Source organism: Populus alba, chromosome 11 (genome assembly GCF_005239225.2).
Source record: "Populus alba chromosome 11, ASM523922v2, whole genome shotgun sequence".
NCBI lineage: Eukaryota > Viridiplantae > Streptophyta > Magnoliopsida > Malpighiales > Salicaceae > Populus > Populus alba.
This window is the reverse complement of record NC_133294.1, coordinates 8,466,052-8,489,007: the sequence shown is the minus strand read 5'-3', so window position 1 is coordinate 8,489,007 and position 22,956 is coordinate 8,466,052. Positions and strand designations below refer to the sequence as shown.

Sequence of the window (22,956 nt, the reverse complement as noted above, 5' to 3'; positions counted from 1 at the left end):
ACTTCAATTAAAAGCTTAAAATATTTGAATCAATTATTTTTACACTTGTTTTAAAAGCCTACAATTATTTTTTTTGTGATATATTTAAAGGAAAACATTATCTTCATTAAACCCTTCTCATCAAAAGGAATTTATTGACGCAAGATTAGTCTTTTTGGTAGCCAAAATATGGCCAATAAACCATATTTTCTTTCCTCCCTTTTTTCTTTCTTGCCTCTAAAATTTCAAGGATAAAAATGTTAAATTAATTAAATTTTAGACTAAAATATACATTTCCAAGCCCCATGAACAGGAGAGAAAAAATTATTTGTTTTTATGCTAAAGTTGGTACATATTGTTTCAATTTTTTCTAAAATGATATAATTAATTTTTACTGTAAAAGATTGAATATCAATGTAATGGCATGATATTTTTTGATACTATAAAAAAAAATTATATAGTAAACAAATCAAAATAAAAAAATAAATTATAAATATAATATAGGAGTCGAAAAATGAAAAGAGAACATAGTATCCGAAATGAATAGTTGTCGAAAGGACAAAAGAAGGGGCTACATTCATACGTACTGCGGCAATCCACGTCGCTGCTGTGTAGTTATATTTACGACACTACCCGTTACTTTTCTAATGCTCAAGGCCCTAATTTACAAAGGGAATTCAAATGGTTTTGTTTTGGTACGGTGACATGTCTTAAGAGTTCATGAGAATACTAAAAGGCATTTTTTGGTTTTTGGCAGACAAAATAATAGCCCTTGAGCTCGCACATTCATTGATGGCTATTTTATTATTTTTATTGCTTTTGGCCCAAAATTGCCTGCTCGCTACCGAATTCCTGCTTTCAAGGGGGAAAGTTTTTGTCCAGGCAGGCAGATGGAGATGCATATCTTGACCTTTCAATCGCATAGAAGAAGCTCCCTGATATGGTCGATTGCTCAACTGTGTGTGTGTGTGCGTGTACACATACATGCAGATACGGCTGTCCACACGGTATAAAACCCAAGAGAAAAAAAAGGAGGATTTACAAGTGCTCTCAAGAGTGAAGAGGCGAATGGTGAGTTAACCAGAGAACTATATATCCATCCACCTATAGATATACTAGTTCAGTGCTACATTGATCCCTCTATCCCACTACAAAATTAATACATTTACACCCTATCTTTTCCCTGAAAAAAACTTACTTGACATGCTTAGAAACCTGTCGGGTTTTTAACAGAGTATCTCCCCCTCTTCTCCATCTCCATCCAGAAACTCCCCACCATCCTCATCTTCAATGTCATCTTTCATAAACAAACCCAACCGCTCAAGCGGACTCCCGACGCACGCTCCAATTTCTCCCTTCTTTACCACTTCCATCTTTCCGCTGCCAAAACGGAAATCGAATGATATTGAACAGCCACAGAGCCTCTCCAGTTCTCTTTGGATATCTAGGTTCTGTTCAATCTCAACAGTCTTTTCCATCTGCAGTGGCAACCAAAATCAACAGGTAAGAGGCAAATTAAAGTAACATCAATCAGGAGGATCCACAAATACAAGTTCAATTGTGAAAATCAATTAGCAAGCAAACCTTTTGTAGCGCAATTCGAGCTGCTTCTCTTTCCCTCTCCCGTTGCATTTTCAGTTCCATCTCTTCCCTCCTTCGAGAGGCAGCTTCAGCAGCTCGGATTTGTGCTTCAATCCAAGACTTCTCTATATTATCATGAAATCAAAGTCCACAATTAAAACAAAATATGGGACACCGGCATGAACAAAAAAAGATCGAAAAACCATGTAATAGACAGAGATCAATCTTAGAAATAGAAAACATGTGAATTCACATACCATACACATGATCCCACACAATATAAAATTGGACACCATACCAACAGAAATAATACAATCATCTAATTTCAAGAATAACAATGCAAAAAATTGGAAAAATTTGACACCAGCCCAACATACCCATCACAAAGTTAACCATGCCTGAATGCTGAATATCAATAACCAGGAAATTGTGTGGAACATTTTTTTCTTTTGATTGTTAATATGATATGTAAGGACCCACTACCATGTTTGTGTACGATTCTAACAAGGAATACCTGATGTAGCATATTTAGGAAGACAATAAATGACCTAAATTACCTTCCCGCTGCCGCCTTTCTAATCTTTCCTTATCCTGCCGCATCTTCATTGGATCAGCTTTATCACCCTAACAATAAGAAAGACGAAATGAAAAATCAGGCACCTGTACCATCGGCTACCCTCATTTCACAGTAAAGAGTCAAGATTCAACAACACCTCAGACTGCCGCAGAAAAAGAAAAAAAAAAAAAAAAAACTTACATCATTAGGCAGTGCCTTTTTTTGAGCTTTTAAAATAGTATCTGCAAATCGATGTTTTATTGTTGCATAACGTAGAGCTTTAGTTGGAGACAATGGAACATCAAAAAGAGAGCTCCAGTCTAACAAACAAAAGCAAATTAAAAAAAAAAAAAATCAGAATTAAAATCAGGTTAAAACACCAGCACCAGCACTTAATTCAATTACATGAAAGCCAACCTTCTCCAGATGCTGCATCTGCAGCCGGAGTTGTAAGCTGGGAACTGGGACATATATTTTCATCATCCAAAGCACTAACAGCCCCTACATATCAGTTGGAACAGCATTACAGAAGTAAGGTAACCATATGGTATGCATTTTAATATTACAAATACCAAAAACAAGTTTTCTCACCATCAGAATCTGGATCTGATTTGCTCATCTGTGGTACAGGCATGCTTTTTTCCTGGAAAAATAACTGACAAGCATGCTTGATCAGACATTGCAGAAAATCGAATTTTGACCAACACTGGATCATGATGGACACATTACCATACCAGTTTGGAGGTATCAGTGCTAAATGCACGCTGATCTCTCCCTGATGATCTCTCAGATGATATATCTAAGCCAAGGAAAAACATACAATGGTCAAAGAAATAAATATGTAACCAAACCATGGCAAGGGAAAAAAATAAAGTTAGCTATCCACCTGAGTTTGTATGGTTTGAATCACTTTGGAGCCTGCATTGACAAGTATTACTGCCACAGCTACTACAGTTTGGGGCAACTGGGATCAACAATGGCTTCACATTCTTAGAGACGCATGCATGTCTTCCACCGCCATCAGTGCCTATAACACTACTCTGCCACTTCACACCTTTGTAAGAATTTGGCACTTGAGACTTGCACACCCCTGCTGGTTTAGTAGGCTTTGCCTATAAACAAAGCAGAAATATACAAACTTCAACTACAAAGATTTTGAAAATATATAAATATACATTAGAAAGTCAAAGTACTTAGAACATAGCAGACTTCAATTACTAAAAAAACTGCAAAAAATATATAATACAATAGCCAAAACACATTGGTCAGATATATATACAGCAATCAGAGGTTTCTAGTTAGAGCTGTATTCTAGTTTTTCAGTACAGATCCAATCCATCCTAAATCTAAAGGAATGACTTACTTCCAAAACAACACTTGCAGTGGATGAGCACCTTATCACCTTTTCTTCAGATGGTTTTGACTTCTTTGGCAAAGCATTGCTGTGCAGAGGAGGTGTTCTGGGACAATTCGGTCTGGAATCAATGATTTGTGTTGTCTGTCCGCTTATAATCTTTCCACTTCCAAACTTAGGTCCTTCATTATTCCATTTATCCTCTAAAGCTTTCCAACTTGTCTCAAAAATCCCATTCAGTTCCTCTGCCATTTTATGGACATTATTTGTCGGAGGATTATACAGCATGGCATTTGAAAAGGTCAGTCTGATATCATCTGCAAACTCCTTGATGCTAGCATAACAATTCTTTCCCAGCTTAGACTTTACTGTTCCTAGATCCATGGGAATTGATATAATAGAGAAATAATCAGGAATATTCAGTGCTACTGGATCCACAGGCTTATTGAAAACCCAGCCAGCTGGATGAACCATCAGTGATTTTAGAAGGGCAGAACACTGTTGTGTCACTGCACGGTCCATCTTCAGCCTCTTCTGCTGTTTACACTCCATCATCTTTGGTGGTCCACGCTTCCTAGAACCTGACACAGAAGATTTCTGCTTCACAATTTCTGATTTACTTGTCTGAGAACCAGGATTCTCACCCACAGAAACACTGCAACTCCGTTCAGCAGCAAGCAACTTTTTCCCCGGAATAACTTCTATTCTTTGGGAAGCAATCTTAATTGTCAACTTCTTCATCACTACACTCCCAGCAGCAATCATTGTGATGAGCTGAAAGCACCTGAGAGGAGTAACCTCAGATTTCCAGCTTACCAGGCACCACCAAAATTATATGACCAGCAGCACTGTGTCAAGCAGTGCCCTAACGTCAACAAAACCAACATGCATAAGCAAGGGAATAGTATACAACCCTGCATAAGTTTCAAAACAAATAAGGAAGGCCCAGAAAAGGAAAAAAATGTAGATTTAAATGAAAGAAATCAGCAAAGCAGGCGAGCCCACGAAAAAACCTGAAGTCAAATATCAAACAGAATATATATATATATATAGATATATATATATTCAATTCAAACTCGCATCACACACACACAAAGTTTTAATCTTCTTCGCATTGCATTAAATCACAACAACAGTTATTTTACCATTAAATCAATAACCATTAACTTAATTCACAAAAGCAAAGTATAAACACGAAAACCAACAGAGAACAAGATTGGGGTTTCCAGAATTTGAAGTCGAATAAGAAAAACAATCAAACAAAAAAACCCAGATATCGATATCCAAAAAATAACCCTAAAGTCCGATGAGTCTAGCGCAAAAAAAGATAAATAACACGAAATCCGAAATCACAATTAAACAGTAAGATATTAAGATTTAAAGAAAGACTTACCAGGATCCAAAAGGGTAGATCGCAGGCTGCTCTGGAAGAAGATTTGACTGCAAGAAGGCAAGAGAATAGGTAGTTTTGTAGGGCAGTGTCTACTAGAGAGTGAGCTCTCTCGCTCTCGCTCTCTAATCTATTTTAGGGTTTTTTCTTTTCTTTTCTTTTCTTTTTTTTTTTAATTTTTTCTTTTGTCTCTCTCTCTCTCTGTGGGTGGCTTTATTTATAGTACTGGCCTACTGGGAGTTGGAGTAGGAGATCCAAGTACATTACCGCGTTTTGTTGTAATGACGCTTTTGTCCTCGTTAACGTCCGTCGCGGTTTTAATTTTAGTAGCGTTTTTGTTTCTTTTGGTTTAGATGATGTACTTGTTGGTAATTCTAGAAATTTGTGTTAAATAGAAAAAGACGATAATTGAGTTTTTTAGTTATTAATTACAAAATCGGGCGGGAGTGAATATTTATAATTATAATTATAAGTAAATAGAAAAGGTAAGGGGAATTCATGGGGTAAAACGCACAATGTTCACAATACTTTTTTTTTTTGCATTTTTTTTTTAATTTAGCTCTTATTAGACTTGTAGATTAATTTAGACTACTTTAGTAAGAGAGGATGAGATTTTGATTAAAGTAAACAATATAGCGAGACTAGTATAATTACCAAAGTAATCTTAGAAGGAAAAAATAATTTTATGTTAAGGGTTTCATTGTAATTTTACTTTTTGTTGCATAGTAAAATGATGATCATACCCTCATTAAAAAAAAAAAAAAACTAAAACCATCTTGTATGTGTATTTTAATCTTTTTATCTTGGTTTTTTGTTATATTTAGAACTAATGAGAGGTAAGGTATTTTTATACTTTAATAATTAAAAAATATGAAAAAAAATTTATGACATGTGCCCGCAAGAGAATGTTGCTTGCATCTTTTAGGCGATGTATGTGGTGGTGTTTGGTAGTTGAATATTGCTTTTCATGATGATGTTAGAATCATTACAACTTCCTCTTATATTTAGTAGAATGTATAAAACAATAGGTGGTTGGTTCATTGCTGATGAACATTTTCTTTTTTTCTTTGCTCTCATAAAAGATACATAATGGTTCTCTTTTTGTTTGGTATTTTAATTTTAATTTTAATTTCTATTCCTTTTATTTCTGATTTTTTGTGCTTAGCACTTTTATAAAAGTTTTATTTGTTTTCAGTTTAGTCTTTCCATTATAATTTCTCATATATTATTTTTTTTTCTAATTTGGTTCTTATTCTTTTGGTTTTTATATTTTTTCATTTGCCCTTTGATTTAAAGTTTTATTGGCTTTCAATTTCATCATTCAATCAAAGTTTATGATATATTATTTTTTCTAATTTAGTCTTGATTAAAGTTTTGTTGGTTTTCAATTTCATCATTCAATCAAAGTTTATGGTATATTATTTTTTCTAATCTAGTCTTCATTTTTTTTTCTTTTGTTAAAGTTGTTTTCTTTTCAATTTAACCCTCTAATAAAAAAAAAATGGGTGTCCTCTAGTTTATTTTTTTTCATTTTTATTTTCACTCTCATTCTTTTATTTATATTTTTTTGTTTTAGATCTTTTTGTATAATTGATTTTTTTTCCCTATTTAATATTTAAACGTTTGATTTGCTAAGGATTGGGCCTCACGGTCTTTCCATTAATAGTGCTTATGGTCTAATGACTCAGGTCATGAGTTTAAAAAGTTAATGCAGATTAAGATCTTAAAAAGTTAATGCAGATTGACATCCTTTTTTTTTCACTCTTCTTTTTTCGATTTCATCATTTGATGTTAGTTTTTTTTTCTAATATTAGCTTTATGGTTTTTTTCAATTTATTTTCTATTTGGTATCTCAATCCCATGACTCATGTCACGGGTTTTGCAGATTAACTCAAGTTTTGTCGCCTCTTATTACCGATATTATATGTCTATTATGCTACCTCAGGTTGACTTGGCTTTTCTTTTTCTATATGATATTTTTAATGTGTGCAACGTTACATGATTTTGTTTTTCTTTTGTTTTAGTCAATCAATTTCACGTGTGTCTGTTTTTATTATTGTTTGATTTAGACAAAATTTTATTTTGATAAAAAAAAAATTCATAAACACAACTAGGTAAATGTCTTATATTACGAGATCAAATATCTTGATCTATATTTATTTTTTGATTTTTTCAATTTATTTTTTATTTATCGTTAATGGTTTTTTCTTCATTTATTTGCACATATGATTCTTAATTTATTTAATAAGATACTTGCATGAGATTTTGAGATTTACACTTAGAAGAAAAATTATATAACTCATTATGTAGCGCAGGTTAACTTGTATATCTTATTTATTGGGTTAGGTTCGTTTAAGCAATGGTTATTTTATGTTGTTTAAAATTAGAAATTATGAAAGAACAAAAAAAAAAGTTGATGATGGGATGGGATGGGCATGAGTTCTTAAATATCCAAAATTCCAATTTTAATTAAGAAAAAACAAAAACAAAGATGGTTCGTAACTGATGTGACTTAAAGATATTGATGAGTTTTTAACTGATGGTTCGTCTATAACTTGAAACAAAGATTTATGTTCATGAACAAATCTAGTATTTTAAATTTATTATGGGCTTGTATACCTAAATAAATTCATGTGGAAAAAATTCATGTAGGTGATCTAACAAGGGTCACATATAATGGAAGGTGAAAGAGTTTTCCACAACTCGTATATCATAGTGAAAAATACTCCTGATTAAAATTGATGAATATCCGAAAAATTCTCAGAATTTTCTAATCAACTCTCGGTATTTAAATATCAACCTACTTATAGGTCTAATATTCATATCAAAATATTAACCATTAATTCTCAGGAAAGAAAAAATTAAGATTTTGAAATATTGGTCAAGTTCTCATGGATTCAATAAATTGGTTATTAAATCCAAAAAATGCATGCAGAGATTTTTTTTTTGAAATTTTATGTATATAAAAAAATGTTAAATCATACCATGTATTTTTTTTATATTTTTTAATTCAAAATATGATTTTTATTTTTTGAGAGATTTGGTCATATGCATACCAAGTAAAATATATTTTTTGTATTTTTTTTAAATGAGAAAGGTTTTTAGAAATTTTGCAATTTTTTTGAGATTTTGATGAAAAACAGATATTTTAATACTAAGATAACATCTTACAGTATAAGTTTATTGTCCTGTTATTAAATAAAATTGCTAAAAAAACATGCAAATGACCCATAGATAATTTTAAATTGGTCTTTGAAATTTTTTAGAAGTATTTTGGAATTTATTTGGAGATTGTTTGGAATAAAAAAAAAAAAACAACTTTTATTCAATGCAAAATTGTCAAAATAGGTCCAATGGTGTGTTTGCCGTGTTTGCCAAACAATCCCTTAGACCAAAAATTCCTCAATAAAAATAGTAACCAACCAAACAAAACCTTAGTACCTGACCGAGAACAAAACTAATCGGGTTGACTCAAAAACACTAGTTCAACCTTGAATCGAACATAAAATCGTGGTTTAACCCGAAACTAAAGCAAAACAAATAATTAAACCAAAAACTTATCAAAACTCAAAAAAACCAAAAAACATAAAATTTTCTAACAAAAACAAATCAAATACCAAGAACATGAAAAACACGATGAACATTCAAATCAAAACCCAGCAAACACAAATCACAAATCAAAAAAGTTTTCATACAATCAAGGGCAAGGTTTTGTTTGATTAAAACTCAAATGCCACATTTTGATCAAAATGTATTTGGACAATCGAAGGACCCTTGGAATCTAAATGCATGAATACATGTTATTGGTGTGTTTTAACCCTAGATTATTTGCCAAAAATGACAAGGCAACATGTATGTGCCAAGAATTAACCCAAAACAGCTTAAAAACAAGAAGTTAAGGCAAAGTTCATGGGAAGAACATAAACCCAAGATCTGGAAAATTTCTAGAAATTGAAAAAGTAATGCCAAAATCCAAATTTGGCCTTCTAGGCCTCTAAACACGTTGTTTTTTATCCTCACAAACTACATTATCAATACCAAGCATAATTGAATCCAAAAAACTAACAAAAAAACATCAAATCATCACAAACATGAATTAAATTCCAACTTCATAATCGCAGGCCCAATGACAGCCAACGAAAACATCAAATTTTGATTTAAAACTGACTTTTGAAACACTTAAAACCTAAATCATGCTTAGAAACCAAGAACATACACTAACAAAAATAGAAAAGACATCAAACACTCACTATCAATTTTTAGTTGAATCCAAAACTACCATATTTTATCAAAATCAGTCACAAACATATTATCTTGACACTCAGTAACATCAATAACTCCAACAAGATTTAAACAATAAAAAAAATATGTTTACATATTAATCAAAATAAAACTCAAAAATATCATAACACTAAACAAATTTTAAAAACATCAAAAGAGGTTTAAATATTAAGAAAGCATGAATGGACATGTCACATGGACTCCACCCCTGAATTGTTACATGATTATACCTTCTTCAAGGTTATCGACTATAGGCTGATATTTTTTATTCTCTTTTCCTTCCTTTATTTTTTTCCTTTCACTCTCTTTTTTTCCAAAGCTTGTAAGACCTTTTATATTAAGCTGTGAACCTTTACAATAGGTTCTATTAACAGAGTCTTTCCCCATGTTTTTTCTTTCTCTTTTTTTCTTCTCTAATTTCCAGAGATATTTATAGGGTTTTTCTAGATTTTTTGGTGGATTCTCTCAAAAATTAACCAAAGCTTAGCATTTTGATCAAAGTGAGATGGTTTTGGACAAAAGCTAATAGTTATATGCTTTTGTACTAGGCTGGTTCTGCAATGATGGTTTTGGTTTTAGGGGTACTCAGTGGTTTTGCTAAACTTGCAGGGCAAGGAGGTATTTCTGACCTTTTGATATTGAGAGGAAGGTTTTAAAGCCATTGATAAGAACCTTTTGAGAAGCTTTAAGTGTGACCACATGAAAAAAATTGGTGGTTTTTGAAACACGAGTGTCACAGTCAAGGCTTCGTTGGAGCAACCATGATGTGAACGTCATTGGAAACCACATGAAGTTAATAGAAGAGATGCACACCTTTTGTTTGGATCTAACCTCACTCAATTTGGAGGTCTGTATCTTCATATTCATTCATTCAAATGTGCTAACTCAATCAATCCTGAATCTAAAAATGTAAGGAAACTGATCAGGGACAAGATATTAGAGACTTATGTAAAAGTATTAGGGTGTATATATCCAATTTCATAGGTATAGGCTATAAAGGGGGTGTTTGTCAATTGAATAATGGTGGTTATAGCCTCTGAAGTGGTCGGAGATGGTTTCTTAACCATCAAAAGTTGTTTAATATCGGCTTATTGATTTTTAAATAGCTAATCAGCCATCTGTATAACAATTTGTTCATATTATCTCATCAATCCCTTGTTAACCCTCATACAATGGTTGAACGTCAAGATAGTTTCTGCTAGTATCACCACAATGAGATTTATTTGAGTGTTTTCATATATAACAAAACTTGCAACTGCCTCTAAACTGATTATTCTAGTAAGGTTTGAAAATAACACCAACCTGAAGATTCATAAAACATGTATTATGTTCTTTTCTTCAACATATGTAGAGTCATTCTTCTTCCTTTCATGCACATCTTCAATCATCTTTCATTTCTACTCATTAGCATTTTTCTCCAATATCTTATTAAGATCTGGAACTTTGATCAATTTGGTCAATTCAATTAGCACTTTGTCATGTCTTTAGTTGAAGTAGACTTTGCATATATTTCAAGGGAATTTAGTCAGTAAATCATACTCTTACATAATAGAACACACGTCTACATTTCTAAAAGTGAAGCATCGGTACTCAGGGTTCTAAAAATACATCAAGGCTTTAATTGTTGAATTCTACACACTTTTATGATTTCCACCATCCTCTCATATTTCTTTAAAAACCCATCCTCGCAGATGTTTTTCATGTGTGATATGAGCTTCTTCAAGTCATTTTCAGAACAACTCACATTTCTGATGGATGACGATTTACTATCATTCAATATCAGACAATCATATTCTAACAGCTAAAGGGATTTAGAATCCAATCCGTATTCAACAAAGGTCATCTCTTTAATGGTGGTTATTTTATCAGTCATAAGTCTTACAATTCAAAATGTTTTTTTAAGGTTGAGCATGTCTTAATGCAATAGTGTTTAATTATGAAACATACATCATACATGCAAGTTTTATCTCTTTTTATGTGAGACATTGAGGTAAGTACTATCTAATCTTAAAAGGATCTCTTGTTGTCCTAATGATTACCCTCGTGAAGGTAATATGGGGGTTCAATAGGTAATGAGATGGTACGTATACCAATCATTACCAATCCAAACACTCAACAAAGAGTTGAATGGTTTCACGAACTTAAACCCTGACTGAAAGTCAAAAGGTTAATCGTTACTCCCACACCTAACTTAGAGTTTTTCAAGTGTGTGTATTCCAAAGCAATATATCACAAATGGACTAGCGATGCATGAAGACATTCATCCATATCCAATATACATGCATGAGTATGATAAAATATGCTAAAACATAAATAAGTATATAAAAAAAGTAAGCCACATATGAAAATTTAGGCACATCAAATCACATAAACCACATAGAACACTCAAAGCCTAGTCCAATACTGTAAAAAAATTAGAAAACCCCAATAGAGTCATCATTATGTCGCACGTATGCACACGGTATAGCAGGACGTCAGGGAGTCAAGGAGTTGCCACTTAGTTGTTTGGTTTAGGGTTACTAAGAGACCCAAGTGGACTAGTCTTATTTGAAATTTCTGGGTAAGGGGCTGGTTGTACCAAAGGAAGGTATTAGCACCCCTAACACACCTTACTTGAGGTAAGTTGTATTGTGTGACCTGGATATGGGTTAAAGGCGTTGATGGGATTCCTAACTAGTGGTCCAACTATGGTTCAAAACAAAGATTTATGCTCATGAAGAAAACTAGCATTTCAAATTTATTATGGGTTCATATGCCCAAATAAATCGTTATTGAAAGAATTCATGTAAGTGCCCTGACAGGGTTCACATATCCGGGAAAGTAAAAGTGTTTCCCACAACTCGTATATTTTGGTGAAAAATATCTCAATTAAAATTGGTGAATATTCAAAAAATATCTAAGAATTTTCTAGTCAATTCTTGATATTTAAATATCAGCTTACTTGTAGATCCAACATTTATATCAGAATGTTGACCATTAATTTTCAAATGAAAAAAAAATTAAAGTTATTGAAATATTGACCAAATTCTTAAAACATCTCACAAACATATTTAAATTCTCTAAAAAAATATAAAAAATAAAATTCTAAAACAATGCTAAAAATTTTTCTCTTTTTTTATGAATAAAATGCAATTTTTTTGTAAGGATTAAGTTGTATTCAAGCAAAATTTTTTATTTTTTTTAAAGGCCATGTTTTGCGAAACTTATTTTTTTCTAAAACCAAAATTATTAAAATAGGCTTATGAGTTGTTCGCTAAACACACTTTTAAGCCAAAAGAAAACCCTTAGCAAAAACAATATCAACCAAACAAGATCTTAACCTTTGACTTTATTTTGCCCCGAAACTTTTGGTTCAACCACATACCGAACCAAAGTCCACTAGTTTGACTTGAAAAACAAACCAAAACCTGTACTAGAATCCAAAATAAAATTAAACTTAAAAAAACATAAAAACTCAAACTTTTTATCAAAACAAATTAAAACCCAAAAAAACAATGAACATCGAATAACATTCATCATGAACCCAATAACGTAGATTTCAAATCAAACCATATATGGACAAACCAAGGGCATAAGCATGTTAAAAAGCATGCAAGCATCAATAATCTAACATTCATGCACTTCGTTTATCACTCAAATACTATGATTTTGTCAAAATGAGTTTCAGTTCAAAATTGAAACCCTAGGGTTACAACCTATTAAAAGCATGTTATTGATGAAAATAAACCCTAAATTACTGACTAATAAAGCCTCCCAAAGGATTTTTTGCAAAGAATTTGACCAAAACTAATCAAATCATGGAGCTAAGAAAATATTCTTTCCATGAACACGAAAAACACTGCCCAACAGCCAAAAAATAGCCTAGAAACCCAGCACATTATCAAGCCTCCAAAACTATAATTTTTAACTTCTAACACATGCTTTCTTTGTTCTAACAAATTAACCATAACCAAACAAGTTTGAATAAAAAAAAAACTAACAAATAGCATCAAAATCATGCAAAAAATTTCAAATTTCAAAACTACCAACTTAAAATAGCCTAAAAAACATCAAATTATAATTCAAAAGTAACTCTTTAAATACTTGAAAACCCAAACCATGCCCAAGAAACCAAAAAACACATTAACCAAAAAATATATATCAATAACCCTGCCATCAAATTTTCATATCAACTCCAAATAAGATCAAACAAATAAAAATATAGTATTTTTGTTTATTAATCAAAATCAAAGCTAAAATTCAAAAAATAATTATTACCCTTTATTTCCTTCTTTTCCAAGTTTTTTATTCTCTCAAAGTTATGGAAATCCTTGTACCAGACTCTTAAACATTCATTTTAAAGTTTCTTTATCAATCTTTTCTAGTCCTCTTTCTCTCCTACTATTATTTTCTAGGAGAGTATTTATAAGATTTGTAAGGGTTTTTGATATTTACTAACTTTGATTTACAAATCCATTATACATGTTAAGATAACACCAGACAATAGTTAGAGTAATCGGGTTCCCTATAAATATTTGTGAACAGAATAATGTTCATATTAGATGGAAGAAAAAATACTGAACGTCAACATCTCAACTTGCAGCAGTATCATGCGGAGGGCACAGGTTATACGGATAGCAATGCAACTAAAGGCCTCAAATAAAAATCCAAATGAGCCTTAAAACATATACGCCACCTAAATTAGAGGCAGTTCTAAATATCAATACTATACCAATGATGACAACAAAGGAATATAAAAGAAAAAAAAAAGCAAGAAGCTTAACAATTAAACATTCAGTATGAAGGAATAGACGGTAGGGCTCTTATGTTCGAAATACATCACGATCCTCAGCCGATTAACATTTCTCTTCACGTTTTCCAAAAGTCAGCGTCTTGGAGATGCTACTGTGGTCTTCTGGTTCTTTGGAATGTAAGCAAATTGGCTAAAATCAACGGCATTATTCGACCTTCCACGGAAAGAAAGACAGCATCATAGATGGAGAAATTGCGTAAATTTAATAGCAAAACACAACTCAGCATTAGGACTAAATATATTACCTATTGGTACAAGTGTTCCGAATGTCTTTCAGAGGGGCTCGCAGTCCACTGGCACGAGAACCAGATGAGTTGTATCTAAATGAAGATATCACAGAAATAAATCTTTCTATTGATTTCTCTGCTATGTTGGAATAATGGCTTATATGTGAAATGTCAGATCCAAACTTCTGTTCCTCAAGTTTCGTCCCTGCTAATGTCTCCTTGAGGTGAGGATCGCAACCTTAACAGTGATGAAAAGGAAAGGCAAGAAACAGAAAAAAGGGAAGGAAAGAAACGAACACGAAATGTTTTCTTTTGAGTTAAAAAACTGTTAGTTTTAGAGAATGAACAAATGGTTGATGTATATTCAACACCTAACCCAATGCATACAGGTTCATCTTTTATGCCTAGAGAGTCGCAATTCACAAGTCTTTACATGAAGATACATATCATGCATGCACTCAATATGTCTGACTGTGAATCATTATTTTTCATTATGTGTACTGTTTTGAGGACTGGAATTGGAAAAGAGGTGAGGTGAGGTGTCAATCACTACAGTATATATTAACATGTCATTTGGCACAACAAAGACTTGATTATTAAATTAAATAAATTTACCCGTAAAAGTACTAAATAACTTCCAGGCAATTATATCTGAATACCTTGACCCTTTATACCGCATCAGGTATTGACAAATGTATGCGTGCTTCATTCAATATGCCTCAATGAGTATTAAGAAGCCATATTAAGCTTCCAAAATCAAAACAGAGCATTATATGATGATGACAGTTTAAATATAACAATTGCAGTTATGGGAGAGGAAAGTAGCTATCACATGTTGGCCTAAAAATTAATACAAGGCATATAATTAGTTTGATAAGCTTGATAAGTAATCAATTGACAGTTTAATGAAAAAGAAAGGTGCCCGACTCAAAAACATTGTACGACATGGTGGAGTAAACTAACATGAAATCTAATTCATCTGAGATTTCAAAAGGAACAAATGGATATGACTAATTTGTTTCTTGATTCCAATTGATATTTGGTCAGATGCCCAGTTTAAGTAGGTCTGTGTTTGAATGACATCTTGATATTGCATACCATTATACTAGTGTGCCCATGCCTACCATAATATTACTGTGCAAATCCATATTGGATTTCATTTCAATGCACAAAAAGTTATTTTCAGAATGAATTCTGGAAAGCAATCTCATAAATAAGACATACCATCATCAGGAAGAGATGCATCTGTGCGCATGTGCTTCACTTCCATGTTCTGAACAATCAAAACGATGAAGGAGTCCTGGTATTAATAGATATAATTTGAAAATGAAATGGAAAGAAAAGGTGAAAGCGCCTACTCTTTGAACATTGTCATCTGGGGATGTCTTTCTTTTCATCATAATGCCATTTGAACATTTATTGTCAGAAGGGCTCTCAAGAATGAAATCTTTATAAATATTGTTGGCTGAATCATCCCTTTCTAAGAGCTTTTCTTGTTTATTGCCTTGATCACTCTCATTAACTGACTTGTGCTGGAAAAAAGAGCTCCTTATAGTGATCTCTCTGTTCCCTGTTCTTCTATTTTCAGATCCCTCAAGGATGCTATCTTCAAAGGTATCACTGGCAACATCATCCTTGACTCTGATCATTTCTTGTTTATTGTCTTGGCCATTCTTGTTCATTGACTTGCGCTGGAAGAAACGACTCCTAACAATGACCCTTTTGTCCTCTGTTCTTGTTTTCCCCTCAACAGAAATTGGAGTGTTCTCATTATTACACTCCTTTAGTAATGCTTGACAAGGTCCACGCATTGAATGACCAATTTGTTGTAGCAAAATACTTTCAGGAGGCCCCTTCTCATCCACCATGCCTTCATGTTTCAAAAATACACGTGTAAGCACTAAATGCTCACTTAACTCGACAATTTATACCTGTATGAACTATGAAGAAAGCTATTTCCTCAATCCTTACCAGGACTTGGAGACTCCATAAACTCATGAACTCCATCTGGAAAACAACTTTCCACCTGCAGGAGGAACTTCCAAAATTATAAATAAGGGCAAGAAAAGGAATTCAACTGAAACCAAATCACATCAATTGAATTTATCATCTCTTATAGCATTACTCACATTGTTGCTGTGGAGGTTGTTTCTGTCACTCTTAGAGACAACTAAGGATGCTGAAGAGCAGCTGGTATTACAAGAAGCAGCCTCCTCACTACCATTATTGCTGGGACTCGAAGAAGCATGAATCACCAGACTTGGACTTGTAGGTGACAACTGAGGTGCTTTGAAGTTTCTCTTTGCTTCCAGAGATGAAAAGCCTTGTAGCATTAAGGAAAACTAGAAAGAAATAGGATTTATGCATACACAAAAAACACATTTATGCATATGAATATATCATCTCCATCCAGAATTACATCTCAGAAGCCTTGCCCTTTTCTACCATAACCTCAAGGCACAACATCTGTTCGCACCTCAATGTCAGACCTTGGATGGAGGTTGAACCATCACAAACAACTTAAAAAGACATCTCCTATAAACACACAGAGAGTGGGACAGATGAGAAGCATTACAGTGTGGCCAAAAATTAAAATCCCCTGTATCTTTTACCCTTGTTTGAAAACATTCAACAGGCAACTAATCTAGTACATGATAATTGCAGTGGATTTCAGTTAAAACAAAGTATCTAATAATTTTCCAATTCACTTTCTAAAATATTCAATACATACATAAGAAGACCAAAATCATCTAGCCAACTCTTACAGAAAATTCTTTGATTGGATACAGAAGTACTTAGTCAGCAGATTCTTCTGGACAGGCAAATCTAGCCTTTTCTTTCCACTTTCCAGTTTATAATTTTTGCATTTGGGAGTTACATTAGGTACCGGCACAGAACTGCTACTTTCTCCCTGTAACTGCGGAGAAAACTAAAATTTAAGAAAAACAATGCTAGCAATATTGAGATGCTAAGCAAAGTGTTAGTTTGTTATGTTCTCTTCCTTGAGGGAAAAAATACTCAGCAGAAAATCCCTGATAGGAAGTATTAATACTCAGCAGAAAAAACCTGATAGGAAGTATTACCGCATAGAACAAGCCATAAAGAAATGCAATTGGAAATCATGTAATTGAGATGTTATAATGTCATTTTCAGAAGACAGAATAGCTCACTGAAGCCCTTCATTTCATAGTCAATTCATTGTTTTTTCTATATCTAAGTTCCTCAACTAATATCTTCACTCTTGTTAAAAAGGAAACTGTCTGTACGCCAAATTAAAGTTTGGTTGACAGTTTTTTAAATGAGAAACTTCAGAGCACTGAACCAAGGGCTTATAGAATTTTACCAGTCAGAGAAGCAGGTCAAATCATAACAGCAACAGTTGCAGATGCTCTAAATCTTTAATTCTTAGTGGACTGCATCTAGTGGATAATTTTGCATTTGCAAGTGAACATCAGGAATGCAGGCTGCTCATCTGTTATAACACTTAGATTTTGTATATTTTGTTGATCTCTCTAATTTTCCTTTTCCTGATTTTGTTAATTAAGCAACATCATTGGCCATTCCACATACAATGTATGTAACAACAGTAATCTAACAATTACTTGAGAATTCTTTTCATGTAAACACTATCTGAGCATTTTAGGTGTTGCAGAAATAAATAAGAGTTGCTGCTAACTACCAAAATAAGTTGACTAAATCCATGGTCTAAAAGAAGAAGCATCTGCAATCTTGAAACTTGAAGAAGAGGAGAAAGAGGAGATGAAAACAAAGAAAATGTAGACAAAGAAGCTACCTGGAATGGCATTTGAGTAAACGGATCCAGATCCCCTCTTGCTATACCTGTAGCTATCTGTTGTGGTATCAATGTATTTCACATTAAGGTACAGCCCAAAGAGCTTCAAAAATAAATAAAAAGTTGAATGAATAAGAGAATAGTGACAAATTCTGTTTGAAGGATATGGGCCCAAAAATTCCAAATCATTGCCAATATTGTCAGGCAGGTCAGACAAATGTACAATATCTTTCATAGTAGGATCATAAACACGTTGATGCCTGAAAGTCAATATTGCTTTCTTGAACGATTCTTCATAAAGTGGAGGAACAGACACTGTGCTATATCTCAAATGTTTGATCACCTAAAAGGCATTGATCGTCAATTGGTATATTCCAGAAATAATAAAAATCTACTGAACAGAAATTAAAGCACTTGAGTAATAGGGAAAAAGTCACAAATGAATTCTAGCATCCAATCACAATATGATATACATCCTGCTCGTTTGCAAGGAAACTTTTCTTATTACACGCACAATAAATTCACCTTGTCATAGCTTTTGAACTTTGTAATTAATGCATGTGCCCTTTTCAGTCCCATTCCTGGTAATGATTGTTGATAGTCACAACCACTGAAAATGCACATCTCAAGAAGCATTTCATTTGTGAAACCCACAAAACTTATATCCTTGTTCTGTTGAAGCCTGGAATTCTGAAACTCAACTCCTTGCCCATACTTGTCCATTTTGAAAATAATCTGAATTTAGAGGGAAAGGAATGAGTAAAGCGTCTTAGGGATGAAAAGAGTGCAGGATTCAACATAAGTGTAAAAGAGCAACAATAACAAGAAGTTTTTTAGACAATCCACTGCTAAAATGACTCACTCGGCGACAGCCAAAAGGTATTAGATCAGAGTCCTCGGTGATAACTGCATCCACTTGTTTGCATACGGACAAGAAGGTCATTTGGGCATCTGCCTCGTAAGGAGCCACAACATATGATACATTCTCCTGCCTTAAGACCTTTCACATGCAATCACATCAATAGAGGTGTTAATATCAGCAGTACTAAGAATAACCATGAATGAAATTGCAGATAAGATGGAGAACTTTGCTTCCCTGAATGCTAAAAATCTGATTGCAAATAGATTTGAGAACTCGTCTTTCATGATATACAATTTCTACCTGGATTAGTTCGTGTGCAATTGAAGGGGAAATATCAACAGCCTTCTGATAGCACTCATAAGCAGCTGCAGAATTTCCATTTGACTCATGCTCAATAGCACGCACAAGGTTCTCTTTCCTTGTCCTGCATTTGTTAGAGTGCATAACATCTCAACGTTAGCAGTTTTGCATGATGGCCAATGGAATGTCAAAACAAGCCCAAATCCATATTAAAAGTGAGACTAAACAGTGGGATATAACTAACAATTGTTTAAAATCGATCGGGCTAAGAGGGGAAACAGTCTGGTGTCAGAACTGGAGGCCATCAAGTGAAGAAAACTTCTTTATAAGAGGAAGTGAAAAGTATAAAAGTGTCAGGAAGTGTTTTCACCAGGTAGGAAACTCGAAAAATTAAACAGCTACAGACAGAAGACAAACATTTTCAGCTCCCCATTTATACAACCACATACCATAAGCACATCGAAAACAGAGATACTTTAAGCATTGGTACCCAGAGAAAAACTACAGACATTACCAACTTACACTCCAAGAGAAGCAATTGTTGACAAGATTTGGAAGAAGAAAAATATTTCACTAAACCAAAGACAACAAATATAGGACTGCACAACTGACACCTGACAGTCAAAACATTCAAATAGTCAAAAGGAATACTTCTAGCCAATCTCGGCTGGAAGTATTGTTTTCAGTAAGTTTTTAAGCGCTTGAGCTTATGCATTTATAGCATTGTCAATTCGAAAGCAGAACTGGGATGTTAAAAGATATGTAACATACCTTGCACGTTTGTTCTCTTGTTCAATCTTCATTGGCAGAAGACCTCCATCAAAGACTAAAATTGGCTTAACACCATAATGCCGCAGCAAATTTACTCTGTGCATGCAATACTCAATGTGCCTAAAATACCAGACACAAAATGCAACCATTTTATAAAAACGCATAAGAAATGCATAATTCTTTCACCATTTTTTTCCTTGGAAGACAGCAATTAGACGTTACATATCCATTACTTGTACTTTAGCTTTCCACCAAGAATGTCAAATAAATTTAACACCAAGTCTCTGGTGTTCCTAAATTGATTTTCAGGAGAAAATCAGAAAAGAAAAGAGCTGAAATTTCAAAAAAAAAAAAATAAAAAACTTCGCAATGATCCAATAAGACCAAAGCAAATTCATGGCTATATCAAGGTTTTCAATAAAAAAAAAAAGGTAACACGTTAAATCAAGAAAACCCATTACCCCAATTCAATCAAAATTGTCACCATTATTTAGATTAAAACAAAAAGAAAAAAGAAAAAAAACCCTTGCTCAGATAGGTTAAAGCTCGAAACTTTTCAACTGGGTCATTACAAAAATCGAAAATGCAGGCATAGAAAGAGGAACCTGGAAGTGGGCAATCCTTTGCAAAGCTGAGTGCTGCAAGACAAGGCACCTTTGTGAAGCCAAGAATAGGTATCAACCGCAACAGAACAGCCCTCTAATTCCTTAATATGGATTGGTACCATTATTGATTTCAAGAGAGGTAAAAGTCCTTGTATTCCCATTTTCTTTTCTGCTCTTCACCCTTGTTGACACCCCCCAAAACCCAGAATTAATTAAAAATTACGTAATTCTTTTTGCTCCGGTGTTTCAGCTATCAAAATAATTACCTTTATGCGCCTAAATGTTTTGGTGCTGGCGGGAACCTTTATTTTTGGACATCAAAGTGTATTTTTGGGTTTTTCTGCACGACTTGTCGGTTTAGAGCAGAAAAGTGTGAAGTTGAAAGGGCAATTGAAATACCTGTCGTTCATTGGAGGAGTTGAATGACTTGAGGGCTATAAAAACTAGGCCGGTGGCGAGCAGTGGACCCATTAATTAAGTAATACTAGAGGTGAAAAAAATGGATAAATCAAAAAAAAAATTAAAAAAAAAAACAAAACATGAAAAATTTTTAATTAAATTGATTAAAATATTTTTTAAAAAAAACATTCAATTCAGTTTGATTTTGATTTTACAAGTCTGAAACTAAAAAATCTCAACCAAACTGAACTGGTTTAGTTAAAAAATATATAATAACCAAACTAAAAAAGCCGAACTAAACCGAAATCATGTGCATCATAAAACCATTAGAAAGTCCCAAAAAATCCCAAAAAAATATATAATTTTTTATTTTTAATATAAAATAATCGAACCGAACCAAAACCGGTAGGTTATGTTTTGGTTTTGAATATAACCGAACCGAACAAAAACCAATCGGTTGGAACAGGTTTCGGTTTTATTTCTTGTATCACCACTTCATGATATTATATAGTTCATAGTTCATTTACTTAAATTAGTTTTATATATAATAATAATTGAGTGTATTATATCAAAAGGTAGTCCTTTAGAAAATGAAACATGAAAAGTTGAATGATTGATTACGAGAAAATGAAATGACTGCTTTATATATGAAATAAAAGGAAACAAAAAGAAACATAATAGGAAAGAGTAATCAAATTAGTAATGTGTATTTGTCCATATCTAAAAATTATCTGCATTACAAATGAAGTTGTTACTGCCTTACTGGTATAGCTAAATTTAGGTTCACTACACTTTTGCCAAACTAATAGTCTATGCAAGATTGAAGAGAAATTGGAATCCTAACCGACTGTACCTTGTTAAAAACCATATCATTTTTATGAGTCGAACACTCCATGCTATGCCAAAACAAGAAAATTCCAAGCTTGATACTGAAATCTACCTTTCACTAAAAAAAGATCATTGACATTCCAAGCCAAACACTTCATTAATATTTTATAATTAATTATAACTAAAAAGAATCAATGTTTTACTGTAAATTGAATTATTGTGGAATGTAAGTGCTTTCATTGTAGATTTCACTGTTTGGTAGTATAAAATGAATTACTGTATATTGCACTATTTGATGGGGCATGGTAAGGTTGCAGACCCCATAACAATGAATAACAAATTTGTTTAGTGGGGGCATAATAAAGTTGCAGACCCAAGGCGCTAGTTGCAGACTCGCTCGACAAGGTATGCAGACCCGCATGTTAGGTGCAGGCCTGCCCGCCAAGGTCTCTTCTGACTTGCACCTAGGTTCTGGAGACCCCCTAGGGGTTGGAGACCCTTGTGGTTGGGTCTGCAGACCTTGCAGAGAAGAAAAATTAAAAAACATTTAATAAAAATTATTGTTGTTCTTAATAGTTAACAACTTTTTTTAAATTATTACTATAAAAAACTTTGGGCGGACAAGTTTAATATTATTATTATTATAATAAATATTATTATTTGTATTCTAGGTATTATTATCTTTATTATAATTAAAAGTATTAATATTAAGAATATTATTATTGTGATATAAATATTATGATTTTTATTATAATTAATATTATTCATATAATAATTAATAAGTTTGTAGAAAATATTATAAAGGAAAAATATATTTGATTTGTAGGGTAAAATTAAGAATTAATATTACTATTATTTTTGTTGTTATCATTAGTAAATATTTTTTTTTTAAAAAAAATATTATTGCCATTGAAGAAAAACCATAATTAAAAAAAAGATTTAAAAATACAAGAACTTGGATACAGATATCTGGCGTTAGGGCTGCCAGGCTCGACCCGCGTGCTTGGTTGTGATCCCAGGCTGCAAACACCTGGCACTAGGTCTGCCCAGCCTTGGGCGATAGGGACTGGCCTGCGCACCTGGTTGCAACACACAAGCGAGCAAGTTTGTGTGCCCGCGCCCCAAGGTCTAAAAACCCACACGCAAAGGCTACATACCCAAGCGGTGGGTGGAGACCAGTGCGCCTATGGTTTGCAGACCTGCCCACTGGGTGCAAACCTGCTCGATAAGTCCTTTTG

At 33.2% G+C, this 22,956-nt stretch overlaps 2 protein-coding genes across 3 annotated transcripts; both read right to left on the bottom strand.

The window, feature by feature from the left end:
- Positions 1–1,000: 1,000 nt before the first annotated feature.
- On the bottom strand, positions 1,001–5,058 carry LOC118054774 (transcription factor GTE12). 2 transcript variants are annotated; one of them, XM_035066461.2, is made up of 10 exons: positions 4,864–5,058; positions 3,480–4,384; positions 3,003–3,228; positions 2,851–2,915; positions 2,708–2,771; positions 2,534–2,617; positions 2,318–2,436; positions 2,118–2,184; positions 1,564–1,685; positions 1,001–1,457 (listed from the first exon to the last, which is right to left on the bottom strand). In XM_035066461.2, the coding sequence occupies exons 2-10, from the start codon at positions 4,233–4,235 to the stop codon at positions 1,206–1,208; spliced, it is 1,755 nt and encodes a 584-aa protein (XP_034922352.1). In that variant the 5' UTR covers positions 4,236–4,384; positions 4,864–5,058; the 3' UTR covers positions 1,001–1,205. The 2 variants fall into 2 exon arrangements, with proteins under 2 accessions (XP_034922352.1, XP_034922353.1); XM_035066462.2 differs by having other exon boundaries at positions 3,480–4,335.
- An 8,701-nt stretch (positions 5,059–13,759) lies between these two features.
- LOC118054815 (exonuclease 1) lies at positions 13,760–20,781 on the bottom strand. Its single transcript, XM_073412465.1, has 14 exons — positions 20,492–20,781; positions 19,887–20,006; positions 19,116–19,239; positions 18,816–18,953; positions 18,479–18,688; positions 18,121–18,296; positions 17,943–18,026; positions 16,948–17,063; positions 16,290–16,483; positions 16,132–16,186; positions 15,519–16,030; positions 15,385–15,433; positions 14,179–14,398; positions 13,760–14,087 (listed from the first exon to the last, which is right to left on the bottom strand). Exons 1-14 carry the CDS (start codon positions 20,650–20,652, stop codon positions 14,006–14,008), a joined length of 2,241 nt encoding a protein of 746 aa, XP_073268566.1. The 5' UTR covers positions 20,653–20,781; the 3' UTR covers positions 13,760–14,005.
- Between the last annotated feature and the right edge of the window lie 2,175 nt (positions 20,782–22,956).